Source organism: Alternaria conjuncta (assembly GCF_024043145.1).
Source record: "Alternaria conjuncta strain BMP 0040 chromosome Unknown scaffold_35, whole genome shotgun sequence".
Classification (NCBI taxonomy): Eukaryota; Fungi; Ascomycota; class Dothideomycetes; order Pleosporales; family Pleosporaceae; genus Alternaria; species Alternaria conjuncta.
The window spans coordinates 47,776-65,414 of record NW_026250124.1 but is presented as its reverse complement, the minus strand read 5'-3'; the positions used below and the strand labels follow the sequence as shown (position 1 = coordinate 65,414).

General features: G+C 52.5%; 8 protein-coding genes across 8 annotated transcripts; 2 read left to right on the top strand and 6 right to left on the bottom strand.

Annotated features, from left to right (window-relative positions):
- Positions 1-844: 844 nt before the first annotated feature.
- On the bottom strand, positions 845-1,675 carry J4E85_011447 (uncharacterized protein; the record flags this gene model as incomplete). Its single annotated transcript, XM_051475650.1, has 1 exon — positions 845-1,675. The coding sequence occupies one exon, from the start codon at positions 1,673-1,675 to the stop codon at positions 845-847; it is 831 nt and encodes a 276-aa protein (XP_051320543.1).
- An 898-nt stretch (positions 1,676-2,573) lies between these two features.
- Positions 2,574-4,306, top strand: J4E85_011446 (uncharacterized protein; the record flags this gene model as incomplete). Its single annotated transcript, XM_051475649.1, has 3 exons — positions 2,574-3,152; positions 3,203-3,443; positions 3,504-4,306. The coding sequence occupies 3 exons, from the start codon at positions 2,574-2,576 to the stop codon at positions 4,304-4,306; spliced, it is 1,623 nt and encodes a 540-aa protein (XP_051320542.1).
- Positions 4,307-4,644: 338 nt separating this feature from the next.
- Positions 4,645-6,147, top strand: J4E85_011445 (uncharacterized protein; the record flags this gene model as incomplete). The annotated part of the gene is made up of 2 exons (XM_051475648.1): positions 4,645-5,307; positions 5,359-6,147. 2 exons carry the CDS (start codon positions 4,645-4,647, stop codon positions 6,145-6,147), a joined length of 1,452 nt encoding a protein of 483 aa, XP_051320541.1.
- Positions 6,148-6,595: 448 nt separating this feature from the next.
- Positions 6,596-9,377, bottom strand: J4E85_011444 (uncharacterized protein; the record flags this gene model as incomplete). The annotated part of the gene is made up of 4 exons (XM_051475647.1): positions 6,596-7,810; positions 7,861-7,911; positions 7,961-8,083; positions 8,133-9,377. The coding sequence occupies 4 exons, from the start codon at positions 9,375-9,377 to the stop codon at positions 6,596-6,598; spliced, it is 2,634 nt and encodes an 877-aa protein (XP_051320540.1).
- A 1,287-nt stretch (positions 9,378-10,664) lies between these two features.
- On the bottom strand, positions 10,665-11,700 carry J4E85_011443 (uncharacterized protein; the record flags this gene model as incomplete). Its single annotated transcript, XM_051475646.1, has 3 exons — positions 10,665-11,319; positions 11,367-11,497; positions 11,596-11,700. The coding sequence occupies 3 exons, from the start codon at positions 11,698-11,700 to the stop codon at positions 10,665-10,667; spliced, it is 891 nt and encodes a 296-aa protein (XP_051320539.1).
- A 506-nt stretch (positions 11,701-12,206) lies between these two features.
- On the bottom strand, positions 12,207-13,776 carry J4E85_011442 (uncharacterized protein; the record flags this gene model as incomplete). Its single annotated transcript, XM_051475645.1, has 5 exons — positions 12,207-12,712; positions 12,766-13,270; positions 13,320-13,446; positions 13,497-13,528; positions 13,579-13,776. The coding sequence occupies 5 exons, from the start codon at positions 13,774-13,776 to the stop codon at positions 12,207-12,209; spliced, it is 1,368 nt and encodes a 455-aa protein (XP_051320538.1).
- Positions 13,777-14,043: 267 nt separating this feature from the next.
- Positions 14,044-15,758, bottom strand: J4E85_011441 (uncharacterized protein; the record flags this gene model as incomplete). The annotated part of the gene is made up of 3 exons (XM_051475644.1): positions 14,044-14,375; positions 14,427-15,416; positions 15,464-15,758. 3 exons carry the CDS (start codon positions 15,756-15,758, stop codon positions 14,044-14,046), a joined length of 1,617 nt encoding a protein of 538 aa, XP_051320537.1.
- A 447-nt stretch (positions 15,759-16,205) lies between these two features.
- On the bottom strand, positions 16,206-17,633 carry J4E85_011440 (uncharacterized protein; the record flags this gene model as incomplete). The annotated part of the gene is made up of 1 exon (XM_051475643.1): positions 16,206-17,633. One exon carries the CDS (start codon positions 17,631-17,633, stop codon positions 16,206-16,208), a length of 1,428 nt encoding a protein of 475 aa, XP_051320536.1.
- Between the last annotated feature and the right edge of the window lie 6 nt (positions 17,634-17,639).

The following is a 17,639-nucleotide window of genomic DNA, read 5'->3' as shown; positions in this document are numbered from 1 at the left end:
CATCTCAACGACCAGTGGCCAGATCACTCCAAAACTATCAGTGTGCATCGTCTCTACCATCGTAAGCTAGTCAGATTACCCCTCCATCGTTCGTGTTCGTGTTGTGGACCCCACATATGCGAACTCAGTCGCCCATCACTGAGCCGTAGCTCCACCGTGACTCAACCAATTACTTCACAATCGCTGTGGGTTGTTGATGCAGAGCGGGGCTGCAAGATGCGGCCAGACCAATTGTGCTAAGATTATAAGATTACTAATTTGCCATCCCTCCATCAACAGCTGCAACAGCAAAATTGGTCTTATGGTGTATGTACCAAGCACTCGTCTTCCGACCAACAAATTCTGACGTACAACAGCTAGTGGTATGATTCTCGCTTAGTAAGTCGACCTACACATAATTCGCTCCTTTCAAATCCTAACATCTCCAAGGGGTAAACCCAAGCACAGCTTGCGAGAGGCCCCGCGTTCGAGTCGCGGTAAGACCCATCTTTTTTGCTCTTCTACACTACCCGGTAGTGGCAGAAGGACCAGGAATGGCAGCAGAAACTCTTTTTGCATTATTAGGTAGACTAGTTGGATAATTGGAGTGGTGGGTTGACAGATACACATGCACCCGTTTAGCAAATCAACTTAGTTGTACGATAACGTGTTAAGACTTGATATGTTTAGTGCGTAGCGATGTGATACTCGATCTCGCGACAGAGAGAATGCCTACATTGCGATTATAATCTAGTATTACGTCTGTGTTGACTACTAGGACATTAAACTAGAAAAACCTCGAAGACGCATACACACACATTGGAAGGCCATGACGAGGATAGCAATAGTTCAGCATCTACTATATCTACGTTCCATTTGACTTCGCAGTATTACCCTTCTGATTCTGCGCAACCCCAAATGTTGCGCCGCCCTCCTCCATAAACTTCCTCTCCTCCTCTGTACTAACCCTACCCAAGGCAGCATTTCGATGCGGATACCTACCAAACAGCTCTATTGGATCCCTATGTTCCTTCGCAGCTTTCTGGTAGTTCTCAATCAACATCTTCGAGCCATTGTACCCGTCCAACCCCTCGAGTTCTTGCGCGAACTCCGCTATGATTTCCTCGGCGAGATCGTGTGCGGACAGATCTTCGCTGTGCATGAGCGGCATGTAGAACCACGTCCTATGCGCGGCAGAGAAACGGAGCGCAGGATGTTTGTCGGGGCGGCCAATGGGCGATGCGGGGGATAGAAGGTTGCGAACGAGCGCATCGCCCATGCGATCGTAATGCCCATACACCAGGCGCAGCCCTTCGTCTGTGCGGTAGATATTGCGAGGCATCTGATCTAACAGAAGTGCGAAGCTGAGTGCTGTCCACGCAGCGTCTTCTCCTGTCGCGCCATCTGCCTTGTTCTCTTCCTCCGCAACGCGCGCAATCTCCTCTAGAAAAGGTTGCGCATTCGCTTCTGGGAACTTCTCTGGGCCAATAGCTTCAAGGGCTTTGCCACAGACATCTCTACATTGGCCGTCGAGGGCAAGTCGCTCTTCAGGACTGCCTGCGAACCAGCGCTTTGCGATGCTCATGTCAAACTCCTTGCCGCTGGTGTCGACGCCAGGGAACCATATGTCCGTTATCTTTTTGTATAATGTCCTGTTGAAGATTGCAGGGTCGAGGGTGAAGGTAGAGGTAGACATCGTGCGCGGTAATGTGTTCGAGACGTTCAGCGATTGGAGATTCGACGGGCGCAGACTCGACAGATACAGGCTGGATGTGAGGAAGCGCAAAGGCGTGCGAGCTGTGAGACGAGTAAGCATATCCTACGACGTCAGTTATGAGATTATACGCGCAAGCCTTTATACGAAGAGCTAAATGAACTCTATGACGCGCCTCGTGGGCTTGTTGCGCGCCTGAATCACGATTCTCTGGCTGCCTGGAGGAACGATGGATGCGCTCGGTGGCTACGAAGAGCCGACAGGGACGGCTGACTAAAGGACTGCCAAAATTGCGGATCCAGGGTCGCTCGGCCTTCGTCGCGCACTCTGATTACCTGAGACAATCTATCATCCTGCGCATGTCATCGCAATGGAGGTAGTGTGTAGACAAAGTTAGCAGTACGCAACCTGTCCTTCCAAGGTTGGTGGTGAAGACTACGCGACGGATATCGGCCGAGCTTGTGTCGGCGCGCAGTTTTGGAAGTACGCGCTACGAGACCTCGAGACCTTCCCCAACACCAAACTCGAAGTCTTCCAAGGTTGTACACGGACCGAATACGTCGGAAGTTGGAGTAACGTACATGTCCAAACAAGCTCACAAGCTCACAAGCATGGCTCCAGGACTTACTCCGCATTCCCCTCTCCCGCTTTACGTATGCAAAGGGTACCTAGGTAGGATTCATCCACCCGAACATGTGGGGAACCTGCATGATCATGCATCAAACACTCTACGCTTCGCGATACGTTGATATACCATGGGCATATCCGCGCAAGTCCGATCATTAAGAAAGACGTTTGCTAGACGTACTACTCGCTCGTACTTCTGCTCAAATTTCCTCTCACATGCTCCTTGAAGGGTGTCCTTTCCAAGAAGCCCCACATGTACACCATCACTTTACTCCTGTTATCTGTTTTGGGCTTTATACTGTACACGCGATACAACAACAGACCACCAACTGGAACGAAGGTCGCCCCAGGTCCTGCTGGCCTTCCGGTTCTTGGGAATGCACATCAACTGGGCCAGCAACCGCACCAGCAAATCACTGCGTGGGCTCGCGAGTATGGCGAGGTCTACAAAATCCGTCTGGGCTGGAACGACTGGTACATGATTTGTTCTCCCGAAGCATGTAAGGAGATTCTGGATAAACAGTCTGCCCATACAAGCTCTCGAACGCCGTTGCCGGTATCTGGCGATGCACTTGGTGGTGGCATGCGTTTCCTGTTTATGGAATACGGACCCGAATGGAGGAAGCTGAGAGGCATCAGTCATAAGCTTTTGACACCTGCTGTCAGTGCGACGTTCAAGCCCAGTCAGGATTTTGAGGCGAAGATGTTGCTTGAGGAGATACTGAAGGGTGCAGATGCAGCGAAAGGGAATGGAGTTAGCTACAAGGCCATCCGAAGATACACTGTGAGCGTTATCATGACTAGCACGTATGGGCGACGCATTCCAGAATGGGTGAGTAGCGCATTTGAACACATGAGAATATCAATGCTGACATGTGGCAGGATTGCGACGAAGTGCACGGTATCTACGACATAATGAACGACTTCTCCACAATCGCGAAACCAGGGACGTACCTAGCAGACACGCTTCCGTTTCTCGGCAAGCTCCCCCCGCAACTACAATGGTGGCGTAAGGGCGTCAAACCTTACTTTGACAAACAAGCCAATTTGTGGATGTCTTTCTGGAGTACACTCAAGACTCAGATGGAGACCAAACAAGCACCTGAATGCTTCGTCAAGCAATGTGAGTGATGTCGCTGTAGGAAATGTACGTGAAGCATGTACTGACATTTTACGCCTATAGTCATCGAGAGCGATTACGAGAAGCAAGGTATAAGTGAACTGCAGGCGGCGTTCCTAGCTGGTAGCATGATCGAAGCTGGGAGTGAGACAACATCCGCGGCACTCAACACTGCTATTCTCTACCTCAGCGCGAACCCAGACGCGCGACAGAGAGCAATCGACGAAATCAGAGGTGTCATTCCGTCTTCCCGATCACCGACATTTGAGGACGAGCCAAGACTGCCCTATATCCGCGCCATTGTCAAAGAGACTCTGCGATTACGCCCCGTCACCAACATCGGTACGCCACATTACACGACTGCGCCTATAACCTACAAGGGTACCCACATACCTGCCAAGTCAGTCGTATGCCTACAACAATACCCGATACACTACGACTCCAACGTGTTCGAGGACCCCCATAGCTTCAAGCCTGAGCGATATCTCAACCACCCTCATGGAAGCGGACACTATGCAGCCGGACCAGCTGCAAGCCGCGATCACTGGGCCTTTGGTGCGGGCCGCAGGATCTGCTCGGGCGTGCATCTGGCCGAGAATAGTATGTTCATCGTGCTCGCGAAACTGCTATGGGCTTTCGACATCTTGCCGCCGCTAGATCAACAGGGAAATGAAGTGCAGGTAGATACTAGCGATGAAGCGTTTGATGCTGTCGGAAGCACGACAATGGCGAAGCCGTACATGGTGAGATGGAGGGCGCGCAGTGAGGAGACTAAAGAGACGATCTCGAGAGAAGCGGCTGAAGCTAGGAGGGATGGATACGTATTGAGGGGTGTACGTGTTGGTGAGGAAGGTGTTAGGTTGTAGGTATGCTGATCTGGCTATCGCGTGCGCCTGTTATCATCATCTCAACTCTGTTCAGACGTGCTTGCCTTGTCCTAATTTCGTCATCGCCCTTGTTCGTTGTTTGTCGCGTCCACTTAGACCAGTGCTCTCCCACCCCACGCCTCGTTCCTACCTCGTCGTCGCCGTCCATTGTGATCGCGACTACCTCAACCAGAGACGTATTATTCCACGTGTTTATCATGTCGTCACCAAACAACAAGACCCAAGATAGTCCGCAGCCACCGCCAACCGTGATGCCTTCGACATCACCTCGACCAGCCTCATTAAACGATAGCCAATCTCTGCAAGGCGACGACAATATGAGCTCTAGCTCAACACCCACCAGCTCACGGGGTTCCAAATTTTCCCCAGCCGATTGCCGCACCCTCCAAAAGATTCTTCATGACGTACGTAGCCCTTCACCTCTCTCCGCATCGTCATACTTTGACGAAACACCGGCAAGGAAGCTCAATCTCACTGCGACACCTACTGGTAGCCTCGCGGGAGAGCGGGTCGCCCAGAAGGAGAAGGTGTTCGATTCTGGCGATGAACGAGAGGGAGGCTACGAAGACGAAGACGAAAGTATGGAACTAAGCGATGAAGAGGATGCTTCGAGTACAGGCGGACAGAAAGATGGGGACACGATCGAGGATGTTATGAATCTTCCTGGTAAGACAGCACCACTTGTACCTGTCCAGGACTACAGCAGCTTCTATACCCACGATAAGCCCACGCCTTATGAGCCTGGCAAGCTGCAGCTTCGTCGCGCTTCGATCGAGAAAGACTTGGAAGAGCAGTGTCGCCAGCAAGAGCGCGCATCAGCGATTGCTGCGACAGACGGCGTCTTTGACACCGACGTGCTAAACCACGGTGTGTCAAGCCAGGCGTTAGCTATCGATGAGGGCAGTGATCTCAAAAATCTACAAGAAAATATTGGGATGCACCCTGTGGAAGATGAACAGGTGGCCACTAGTGCGCTTGGTGTGAGTACCCACCATGGAGAACTCGATCGACGTATACTGAATATGTAACAGTCCCTTGAAGCCTACAGCGACCGACCTCGAGCGCGCATATCACCCTACAACGTCCGCCGTGCGTCTGAAGATGCACTACCAGTGTCAACCTCGTTCATCGCCTTCCCTTCCCCTGCACGTGCCGTCGTCCAAACTCCCAACGGCAGACACATCGACTTTGCGCCTTCAGCTAGTACACCAGACGCGCCTTTGACGAACATTCCCAGTTACTTTGATTCTCACCAAGTCAAAGACAGGACGCCGCACAAGAGTCGCCGTAGTGCCTCTTCGCCGACAGAAATTATCGACCTATCGCGGGAGGCTAGAGTGAAAGAGGAGGAAGCGGCGGAGCAGAGGGAGCTGATAAATCTAGATCGATTTAGGGACATGGATCTTGCACCGATAGAGACTGTGATGGAAGGCGGACCAGCTGGCGACTTGATCATGTGCGGAACTCCTGCGAGGGCCAGAGACGAGACCTTACTCCTCCAAAGCGCATCTGATCCCGCGGATTCCGAGATAGAAGAATGGATCGACCTACAACGCCCGCAGTCCAGACTGCCTTCGCCACGTCGATCAAACTTGCTTGTCGAGCAGGACGAGGAGAATGATGCCGATGTTGAGGAGTCAGATAGTACATCTGATCCAGAACAGCAGCAGCTCGCCAGTCTTCCACAATACCCTACTTTCATCACTGTCATCAGCATGATACCAGCGGCTGTCTTCTGGGCTACTGCTGCATCAATCGTTGACTGCAGTAGCAAAGTATTCGATATGCTCATTGAGAAGTTGACCGGACTGAAGGTGTAGATTAGGTTGGGGCGACCAGAGCTCACTTTGCGATGGGAAAAGTGCGAGCGGTACGCTCGAGCACAGCATCCATAATTTTCTCTCGAGAGAATGGAAACAATAGGAGAAAACCGCGCGCTGCATGGCTGGAATGAAGTATGATATATTAAGTAGATGGCCATGAGAAACACATTACTTTTCGAAACTTCGGATCCGCATCCTAACTCTGCCTGTCGCTGTGCAACACCGTTACTATGCGACTCAAACGCCACCCAATGCAAATCGTGTACACCTTCCTGGACCAACAAACCCTCCGTACTGTTCTATACCACGCTGTTGAAGCGTCCCGAACTAATTCTGATCACAATCAAAGACCACCAATATATCTTTTTTCTCTCCATCATCCTCTTCCCCACAGGCCTTGCAATTGAGTAATTGAAAGACACTGCTGAGAAGAGGACGCTAACCGTCACCGAGAATTCCTCTCGCCCTCTTCCCCATCACCCTCAACCTCATCGTCCCCATCGTCGTTGCCGCGACCGTCATAATCCGTCAGGTCATCGCTCATGATATGTAATATCTGGCTGAACGTCCTGCTCTTCCACCGACCCATGCCCTCCATGAGGTCTGAACAATGGAGCAGAGTACGGCGAGCAGCAAGATAGCCGCCTTCGAGTGCGATGCCTGTTATGCTGAAGCTGCCGCCGCGGTGTATGAAGTTTACGACTTGGGTGGCGTCGCCGAATCCTATGGGTGATTGTGGGGTATCGATGAAACCGAGTTGGCCGACGGAGATCCAGTCTACAAGGTCGAGGAGCTCAATGCAAGAGTCGCTCATGGGTCTGTTGTCTGTTGGTGGAAGAGCGAAGATGTATAGGCCTAGGACGAGGGCGGCGTGGAACAGCGCAACTACGCTGTGAGGGTTGACAATGTCACTGACTTTGCGGTCGAAGAGCAGCTTGTAGATGTGCGCAGCGTGTAACACACTCCTTCTCGCGCTGGGTGTTTGGCACCACATTGAAATGTCTTCCAGAGCGTTGACGGCAGGCTCGGGACCGGAGCGTCCTGCTGCGAGTTCGAAGTAGCGTATGTTCGCTCCAAGGACCATACAGGAGGCGTGCCAAAGGACGGCAGAGTTCAGATCCGCAGTGCGAAGCGCATCGATTGAAGAGCCGGAGAGGTTCACCAGCAAGGGAAGGATATCTCGACTCCGGGGATCTTCGGCGTATATCCGCCAAGGCTCGAGCTGCTTCTGGTTTCCTGTCGCGGGAGCAAGCCTGTCATTGCTCTCGTAGATGCGTAGTAACAGGAGAGTCAGTAATGATCGGAAGCTTGATGCGTCGAGCTTTAGGCCCGGGGTCGGATGGAACGATGGTGTTATCCTCTGTGAGTGTATCCTCGCACCGCGCTGTACGAGATGGAACCACTTCGCCGCGCTGTTGACATGGTAGAGCGAGTAATCTGAGGGCGGCAGAATCTGGACTGTCTCCGGGCGAATCATTGGGGCTGTCGAGAGGTAGCCTGCCCACCAGCAGTCTGCTTCGATAAGACCAAAGATGATGCGTTTGCTGCATTCGACCTTTGACCAAGCCTTCCACTTTGAGTCAATGTCGATCATCTCATCCAAGAGAGGATCTATCTTCACGCCCTCGTTGGCGGAGAATAGACCTTGACTTTGCGCAAACTACGAATGTTAGTCTGACGTTCGAAAGCGTAGTACAAATGGCCACATACCCCGATAAGCTCTGCATACATCTTTTCAGCTTGCGCAATACGGCTTTTCCGCTGCACGAACGTTAGCTCATGACCTGCATGATCGATGATTACTACCTACTCCAGTGATAGACGCTAGATTCAAGGCTAGCAAGCTAGTGGCAATGATCCGCATTTGCCGATGCGGCGGATGATCTGTTGTTGGAAGGGTCTGTAGCTCGGCCAACGCGAGTTGTAACACAGCCTTATCAAGGGTCAGTATATGTGAGACGTACAGCTCTCGCGTTGCTTACCGGGAATGTGCGAGTGACAAACTTGGCTGCACCTGCGGTACCAAGAATACTCAGGCCGATGAGACACATGCAAAGTAGTAATGGCCGTGGCGCATTCTTTGCAGAGAACGTCGGAATGTGGATAATCGGAAGGGTTGGGTGGAAGTAGTAGAGATACATCTCTAAAGCGATGTCCAAGATCTCGGCAGGAGGAAATTGAACACCTTCGATGCTCGGACTTCCTGCTGCATCACCGCTTGAAGATGCCGTGTCGCCATATGACTCGGATCTTGGTGGATTTGATGCCGGTAGGTTGTGCAAGGCGCTTTGAAGTCTGCCTCTGCACTCCTCGTCCAATCCCCATCGCGAGTTCCGTCGCTCCCTTTCGCTCATAGGCGTCTCCATAGCTCCAGAGCCGACCTCCGACAGTATGTTGGTACATTCGCACGCTACAAGGTTCTGCCACAGATCGGGCATAAGCCGGGAGGATTTGCGATTCCGTGAGGGCCAACAACTTTGGACTCGTTGAAACCGCTCTCGCGGCACTCTGCTTGCTATTGAAACACTGCTGCCCGATGGACTGGCCTGGTTTTCTGGGAGTGCTTGGAATGCTCCGTGCTCGAAAAAGCCTTCCACGCCGAGGTGATGCGATCCTTGGGGAGTGTTCATATCGCCCTCGAGCGGAAACAGCCACGTTTGTAACGCATCTGCAGGAGTGCGATTGGGGACTGGGTTGTTGCTTTGAACAAGTTCGAAAGCCCACTGGTCCAAACTTGAGACATGACCGGCTGGCGAGAACGAGAGGGCTTCCATAGCTGGGTCAATAGGTGGACCCATGCTCTCATGGGGATTTCGATTTGACATTTGAACATTTTCGGCACGCGCAATAATCATAGGCGATGGCGACCGCCAGGGTGTGTCTGCTCCAGGCTCCAGATGTTGGGCCGCGTTGATCAGCGCTTCGATCCGGTCCTCACCGGGTGACGGCGGTTGTAACCGCGATGAAGAATGACGGCCATCCGTGGGGGGTGATAGATGCGCATTGTAGTGGTTATTCACATTTATCTGCGGTATTTGCGATTCTCTCCTCCTGGACATGGGCGAGAAGTTGGAGTCTTCGCGGATCAATGGTGTTGGTGCTGGAGTCGGGCCGTTTACGTTCCGTGAGGCAGATGGTCGTGATGTTTGATTCTCGTCCATGGAGTTGTGTCGGAACTCTTGCGGGTCGTTGGTGTTTTGTTGTTCATTGCTCTTCATCCGGTTCATCGCATTCTGCGCATGACCTTTGCAGTGCCGAAACAGGACATCGCTATATGAAGAGGTTGGACGCTAGTACGGAGGTTTTTCATTGGGGGCCTCACCTGCGCGAGAAGTGCTTTTTGCATGTCGGGCACTCATAGGGGCGCTCTCGTGTGTCTAAGATGGTGTTTAGCTCACTGCTGATGATGGAGGTTTGAGATGGACGAACGGGACCGCTCGTGCCGCTTCACGTGCTCTACTGGAATCGGGGTCAGTACACTTTCTACACGCGGTCGGCAGCCACGTACACTTGGTGAATGTGCGATCGCACATGCTGCACTGCTTTAACGCCATGTCGCTCGTCGCAAAGATTTGATGTGTTGGCTGATGATCGGAGGACCCTTCGCAGGCCGGAGTCTGCAGGTGCTGTCGGTCGCCAAGCGATCGCGGCTGCGGGGGAAAGCAAGACCATGACTCGGCCTAAGCATTATAGGCTCATCTCAACTCATCTACAAAATGCATATAAACCTGCAATCCTGCTGCTGCAGATTGCGCCGCGCGCACATCTGCGCATCCGAAGACTACAGCTGATCCTTACGTTGGTGGTCCATAGTCGCCGCTTGGAGATACCTCCGGCGCTCGGGACCCTCATCTGATCGCCAAACACCGTACCAGCTCCTAGCACCACCGATCGCTCCGTGCCTTATCACGGCCGTTGGATGACGAGGTAAATGCTCCTTTGAATCGCCCTCAAATTACCAGACTTCTCGAAGGATTTCGTCCTACACCAACCCCGGATCGACTCGCATGTGGGACTATGAGGCGTACGCTAGTGGGGCCTCCCCTGACTGCTGACCGTTGTTGGAATCATCCACTGTCTCATTCGCCTCATTAAGGTGGCTAGTTCTGCTTGATCTGGTGCGTATAATCAATCAATTGCTACTTTGGATATCGGCTAGCTGCGTTTCGTTGCGTCAATCTTCCGCTAGAGGGTCGCACATCAGACAATGGCGTCTCAGATAAGTAATCAACTAATCGACACTGAATCGCCACAAGCACAGCGCCAGGTACTAGCAAGTTTGCGACATGTCTTTGCCTAGCTCGAAGAGATTGTGAGGCTGTATAGTATTGGATGTTTGGTCAATACGCAGGGGCATGCAGTTGGCCATGGTTAGATACTCTCTGCCTTCGGCGGTGTATTGAAAACTCCGATATCAACATTAAAAATAGGCAAGCGAAGCACATCATCTTGAGCAGAACGGGAAATCGGAGATCATTGGCACCGATACTTCCATTTTCAGAACACGAGGATGTCTATGCCACCTTGGCGAACATGTCCAACACTGCGGAATACACCACCAACAATACGCCACCACCAGGTCCAAACCTTAAGATCTTCGCCACATAGCCCTTGTACAACGCTCTGAACCCTTCTTCCCTCGCAACAACCCCCAAGCTCGGCCACGCCCAAGCGTACTTTTGTCTTACACCAGGCGTTTTGGCAACGCTCTGTATACGACTCTTGACAACATCTAGTGGTGTGTTGAACGTTGTCCCTACAACACCGCCTACGAACCCTGCTATGAGATCGTTCCCCATCTTCTGCCTTCTTGGATTGCTCGAGGTTGCCGGGGCAGGCAGCTGAGCTCGTACCTGGAAGATGCAGCCAAAGTACCCGGCATTCCATACGATATGTCGCCATAGCGTGGCTTCAAAGCCGTTGTACAACGCCAATGGACCTTCTTGGCGGACTACCTTGACAAGACAGTCGAGCAGCCCATTGTAGCGTGACGCGGATGTCTTGTCTTGAAGTCGGATCTTGAGGAGCTCGAAGGGAACGACAACAAGAGACTCGGTCGCGCCAGCGCTGGCACCGGTGAGGATGGCGAGAGTTTGGGTCAGGCTCGGGGCTGAGAAGAGGCGTTGATAGAACTGCGTGAAGGAGTCATTTGCGGAGAACTTGATAGCACTGTTTCAATCAGTCACAATCGACGAAGACATGAACGCAAGTCATACCGCTTGGGCACCTCCATCAGTATAGGCGCAGTGATGCCACGATATAGTCTTGATACACCTTCATTGCGAATGATCTTTCGGAAGCAGTCCAGAACGCCATTGTATCCTTCGCCATCGACAAATTTGCCATGCTGAAGTTGAATTCGTGTTTTGACTACATCAAGCGGATACCTATCTACACTCTTAGCACTCGCTTCTGACCTCCGATACCAAGACAATCTCACATTACCAAAATCTCCGATATCCCAGCTACAGCCCCAGCAGCAAACTGATAGCGGAAAGGCAGTGGTGCTGCATCGTTGCCATTCCCGACGGTAACCCTCTTGGACGCCATCTTGAAAACACGTACTCAATACAATCTGGACTTTCACGCGTTCAGCATGCCGTTACCAGCCATGCAGCCCTTCCACCATCCACCACACTACCAGTACGCCTCCCATCCCCACTACCTCCATGATTCCACACGAACGGCTCTTGCAATATCCAGACCACATGGCACATGCAGGGCACAATACACCCGCGATATGGCCAAGAGCACGTCGCGTGAAGGACGTTGTGGGGTGCATGGCGATGGCGCATGTGGGGCCAGGCGTTCCGGTGAGATGTGGGGCCTACGCGAAACGTCACTTTGCTGACAATCGACACGCGGCTCAGGAAATTTCGGTGGCTGACTCTCGGACAGTTTGTGTCCCAATGCGTCGGAAGAATCGGACCTCGGAGATGAAGTTGTCTGAATCATGTGAGGACGTGTGTGCTCGCGCTTGGTACTCTAGTTGTTTGTTTTTGGACGCGTCTTTATGGGAATTTGGAATAATGGGTACGCGATTACTACGCCACCGTCTATGCGACTACATTCTTCTCTCTCAGCTCTCTGATGCCAGCTTCGTCGTACCCCAGTACGTCCCTCAATATCTCATCCGTATGCTGACCCAACAACGGCGGCGGACTCCTGATCCGCGGCTCTGCTCTCGAATATTTGACCGGATGATTGACAAGCTTCACCTTGCCTACAGCAGGGTGCTCAACCTCTTCGATCATATTACGCGCAAGAACGTGCTCGTGCTCGACCGTGCCCTTGATGTCGTTGACAGCCGCGTATGGCATGCCGCTTCCCTCGAAGATCTCCAACCATTCCTGCGTTGTCTTGGTCATGAGCTCGGCCTCTACGAGCGTGTCGATCTCGGTACGATGCTTGACGCGTAGTGCGTTCGTGAGGAAGCGGGGATCGGTCTTCCATTCTGGACGCTGTAGCTTGTCGCAGAGGATGCCGTATAGGCGGTCATTGCATCCGCCGACTGCGATGTTGGTATCTTTTGTCTTGTAGGCTCGGTAGGGTACTACTGTTGCTGTGGTGGAGTCAGCATCGCCATTCTGGCACATAATTCATGTATGCGCTTACCATGTGCAGTTCCCCATCGTCCGCTATCGCCCTTCCCTGTCACCAGCGCGCTGCTGGCGATGTTTGCCAAACCCGATACCTGCACGTCGCTCAAACTCGCGTCGATCCACTGACCTAAGCCGGTCTCTTTCCGCGAATACAACGCTGCTTGTATGCCGATCGCAGTGTACATCCCAGTCATGATATCCGTCACCGCTACACCGACCTTGACTGGCGGACCATCTCGCTCCCCAGTAATATGCATCAAGCCCATCTCAGCCTCGACCATCACGTCGTAGCCCGCGCGGTCGCGGTATGGCCCAGTTTGCCCATAGCCGGTGACAGACGCGTATATTAGAGAGGGATTGAGCTTCGCAAGCGTCGCGTAGTCGAGTTGGTACTTGGCGAGTGATCCGGGGAGGTAGTTTTCGACGAGGACATCGCATTCTTGGGCTAGTCTATGGAGGATGGAGATGCCGGTGGGATTGTTGAAAGCGAGCCCGACCGACTTCTTGTTGCGATTCACCTGTGTTGACTTAGCATGATGAAGAACAGGTCTCGCTGGCACAACTTACGGATAGGTAGTATGCACTTTCACCAGGGAATTGACGTTCGATGCCATCGGTATAGGGCGCATCTGGTGGACCCCAAGACCTCGTGTCGTCGCCTCGAGTAGGGTGTTCGCTCTTGATGACATCCGCTCTGAACGCTCATCAGCATACGTGATTTATGAGGTTACATCTACTGCTTACCCCAGGTCTCCAAGAATTTGTGTACAGTATGGCTACTTGATGTTAGCGATCATGGTCTGCAATCACGGGAACATTTACATACTCCTGCAAGCACCCGCGTCATATCCAATACTTTGATGCCAGCCAAAGGTAGTTTCTCAACCATCTGCTTGTCTACATCGCTCTTCGTCGCAATGTCTCTCCTCCATGTCTGCGACGTTCGACTCGCGATCCGATTAGCCGCATGTCGAAAGTGCGCGCGTTGAGCCGCTTTCGCGACAGCTCCAAGAGAATACGACATGGTCTTACTCCAGACCTGCCATGCCAACACACAGTCATGTTAAAGAACACGAGCATAACTTCTTGAGATTCCTGCCCCACATGACGCTTGTGGGGTCGGCAAAGGGTATGGAGTGTGAATGCACAGACGTTTCTAGTTCGCTATGCCAAAGCTTGCGATGCTCATTGTGTCGAATTGAAATTATCGTGTACATGTAGTATCGGAGAATGCAAAATTACATCGCTAAAACGCCTACAAACTCTCAAGACCGTGGAAATAGAGACCCAATCATGCATGAACGCCGTTCGTCCCGTTGGTCTTGGACCGAGGGCTCAAATATTGCTTGAGCTCCTCCGCGTGGACACCATCCGTATCGCTGGTGTTTGCGCCATGTGAAAAGCCGCCAAAGTAGTATGGTGCAAGTCTCTTCTTCTCAGCGATCTTGTCGTCTTTGATCCGGGCAAGCAACTCCTGGGCTCTCTTGTTGGCGGAGAAACGGTCTGGAAGAGCATCCCAGACCTTGTAGTCGGTACCGTGAGTCTCGATTGTTCCGCAGCCCTTTCGAGCGTACTCGGTAAAGAGGAACAGACGGCTTGATTCGACCATGATGGTTAATTGGTCTAAGTGTCTGTTAGCATGTGTTCGACTTCTCGGCGATGGGATCAACTTACCAGTCAGGATCTTCTCGGGCTGGCTCTCGTGTATCCGCATGCCATGCTGGTATCCCTCATGGAATCCACCGTGAGGCGTGTGGCCACCCTCGAAGCTACCACCGCCGGGCTGGAAGTCGTCGCTTCGTCCAAGACCTTGTCCGTATAAACAGGCAAGGAACTCTGACGCGGAATTGCGGTGGAAGTATGGTAACCGGAACGTGTTGGTTGCAACATCCCATCTTGGGCCGAACCAGAGGAAGTCTGCGAGTGGTGTCATGGGATCGCGGGACTTAGCTGTGAGCACTGTGAAGATCGAAGGATCAGTGTGGTCGATGGATGTGCTGTTCTGTGACGAGAACTTCGTCAGATCGTATTTGTAAGGTACGACATTGCCGTGCCACGCGACAAGGTCGAAGGGGCTGTGATCTTGTTGGATTGCCACGAGCTGACCGTTCGTCTTGTTGACGATCTGCCAGTCCACGTGCAAATCATCATCGATAGCAGCCACCGGGTAGAGGAAATCGCGAGGGTTGGCAAGACCGTGGCCGCCTAGTGGGCCGAGATCAGGAAGCTCCCACATAGAGCCCCATACTTCTGTGATGTAGCCACGCGCCACTGGCGTGCCCGGTGCTAGATTGAGGCAGAAGCGGATGCCGCGCTGGATGACACAGATCTCACCGGGCTGTAGGAAAATCTTGCCCATCTCTGTCTTGATATCTAGATTACCCTGTTGGGCACAGATGAGGAAGTCACCGTCGGTATTGCAGAACGCTCGCTGCTCCATACTAGAGTTAATCATATACACGTATAGCGCAAGACCCTCCTTGATGTTTGGGTCTCCGCTACCGCAGAGAGTATGCAGGCCATCCGCGAAGTCAATCTTCTCGTCGTCTTTTGGCAGTGGGAACGGACGCCATTCTGCTTGCTCGGGAAGCGTGTCGACCTTGGGATTGATGGACAAGAAGCAGTTTGTGATGTTGGACTTTGTCTCGATAGGAACGTAACCCTCTGTCACATGTTAGCCAATGTCTGCGAGAACTTGCCGCAATACGTACTGTGAGCAGCCGCTGGTCGACACCGGTACATATAAGTGCTGAAGTTGTGTGCACGTGGAGCTGCGAACGCTGAATACGTAATGCCTTCAGTGTAAAGTCCAAACCGGACTTCTTGAGGGTTGTTCTGAGCGACAGGTAGAGTGCCAGGAATGACCTCAGACTGATGTCGGTTTCCCCATCCTGCTTGGTAGTCGTAAGGATCGTTTGCACGCGTTGGCTTCAGTCTTTGGAGATCGGTGAAGTGAAATGCCTTTTGGGGGTCGGTAACGAGCTGGCGTTCTTTGAAGTCTTGCATGGTGTTTAGCGTATGACGATGATTGTAGGAGTGATCTAGCTTACCATGTAAAGATTTCAGCCTTATATTGGAGTATCCATGGCCGTGGAATGCTAGGCCGACATCTGCCGCACTTGGGTGGTCCGGCCTGCGCATCGTATGTGGTGGCGGGGCCCGACCCTGATAATAGCGGGGTTTCCGTTTCGGTAACTGGGCTACGGGAGCTGTGAGAGGCCCACATAGTGGCCGCGACCGGGTTAGTGGAACTCGTAAGATGAAAGTATGATAGCCTTTCCCACATGGAGGTCATGGTAATGTGGACGTGGCGCACTTGCGGGGTTCTTCATTGCTTCTGAGACGAGCACCAATCGAAAATATAGTGCTGACTCAGATGAACCAGTCAGAATGTGATTCTCTCATATCTACGCATGGCGGTTGTTGTGCCCTGTTGAGTGACATGGATGTGATCTATTTGGATGCAGCTAAGACCTCGTCCACCATGAGTCCACATGAGCCTAGATAGTTCTTTGCATCGCACAATGAGCTCAGCTCTTCGCCGGAGATCTTATCGGTAATCTCGGGTCGTGTCTGTAGAGCTTCCAACAAGCTGGTGTCGTTCTCAATGCTTTCTTTGCATGCCTCGTAGACAACGTCGTGAGCTTTTGACCGACCGACGTGCGGAGCAAGACCCATCATGACAGCTTCTGCGACAATAAGACCTCTAGTGGAGTAGAGGTTCGTGAGCATCTGCTTCGAATTGACTACCAGACCAGAGAGCGCAAAGTCAGCTTGGTATAGCGCTCCAACAGCCATAACGAAGCTCTCCGGGACGGCCACCCATTCGAGATGCCATGGGCCGGAAGCACGCTCGAAGTCCGATACCATGCCATCCAGCACCAAGCCAGCATTCGATCGCAGGACCTTCGATGCGGCTAAGATGACCTCGCTCGAGATGGGATTTCGCTTCTGAGGCATAGTTGAGGAAGCACCGCGGTGTGGTACAAAGGGCTCTGACACTTCCGAGAGCTCATTGGAAGACATGATGATAATGTCTAGGGCAAGCTTGCCGAGGGTACCACCAACAAGCGCGAGATAGTTGGTGATCTCTGCAACACCATCTCGGGCGACGTGCCAGGTGATCGGAGGATCCGTCAGACCCAGGTCTCTTGCCATTTCCTTTCGAACACGAATGCCATCATCGCCCGAACCTAGTGAAGCCAAAGAACCTGCGGCGCCTCCGAACTGTACCATCAAGGCGCGAGGTTTGAGCTGCTCAAGACGCTCGAGATGTCGTTGGAACCCAGATAGCCAAATAGCGCACTTGTGGCCAAAAGTGATAGGAAGAGCATGTTGAAGATGGGTGCGACCAGCCATGGGCGTATCCCGGTGCTTTCTTGACAGGTCTTCGAGGTTTTTGATGACGGAGCGGAGTGTGCGCTCAACGATCTCGAGGCCCTCCTTCATCTGCAGAATGCTTGCCAGATCCATAATGTCCTGTGTTGTTGCTCCCCAATGCACGTATCGTCCAGCCTCCTCACCGCATGATGCAGAGAGCTGTCGCACCAAAGGAAAGATCGGATAGCCGACGATCTCAGTTTCGTTACGTAGCCTATCGTAGTCCAATTCGACTTCGCGAGCTTTGGATGTTACGATCTCTCCGATATGAGATGGTATGACATTGCACTTTGACTGTGCTCTTGCCAAAGCAGTCTCAGCATCAACGCATCGATTGATATACGCTTTGTCGTCGAAGACCTTTCTGATCTCATCGGTTCCAAACAGCGTACGGAAGATTACTGAGTCGATAGCGCTCACGCTGCCGAGAGATCGCCGTTGGAGACGAAGGGTGGTTTGCCGGGGGATGGCACGCAGTGGGACGCGTCGAAACAGGAACATGATGTG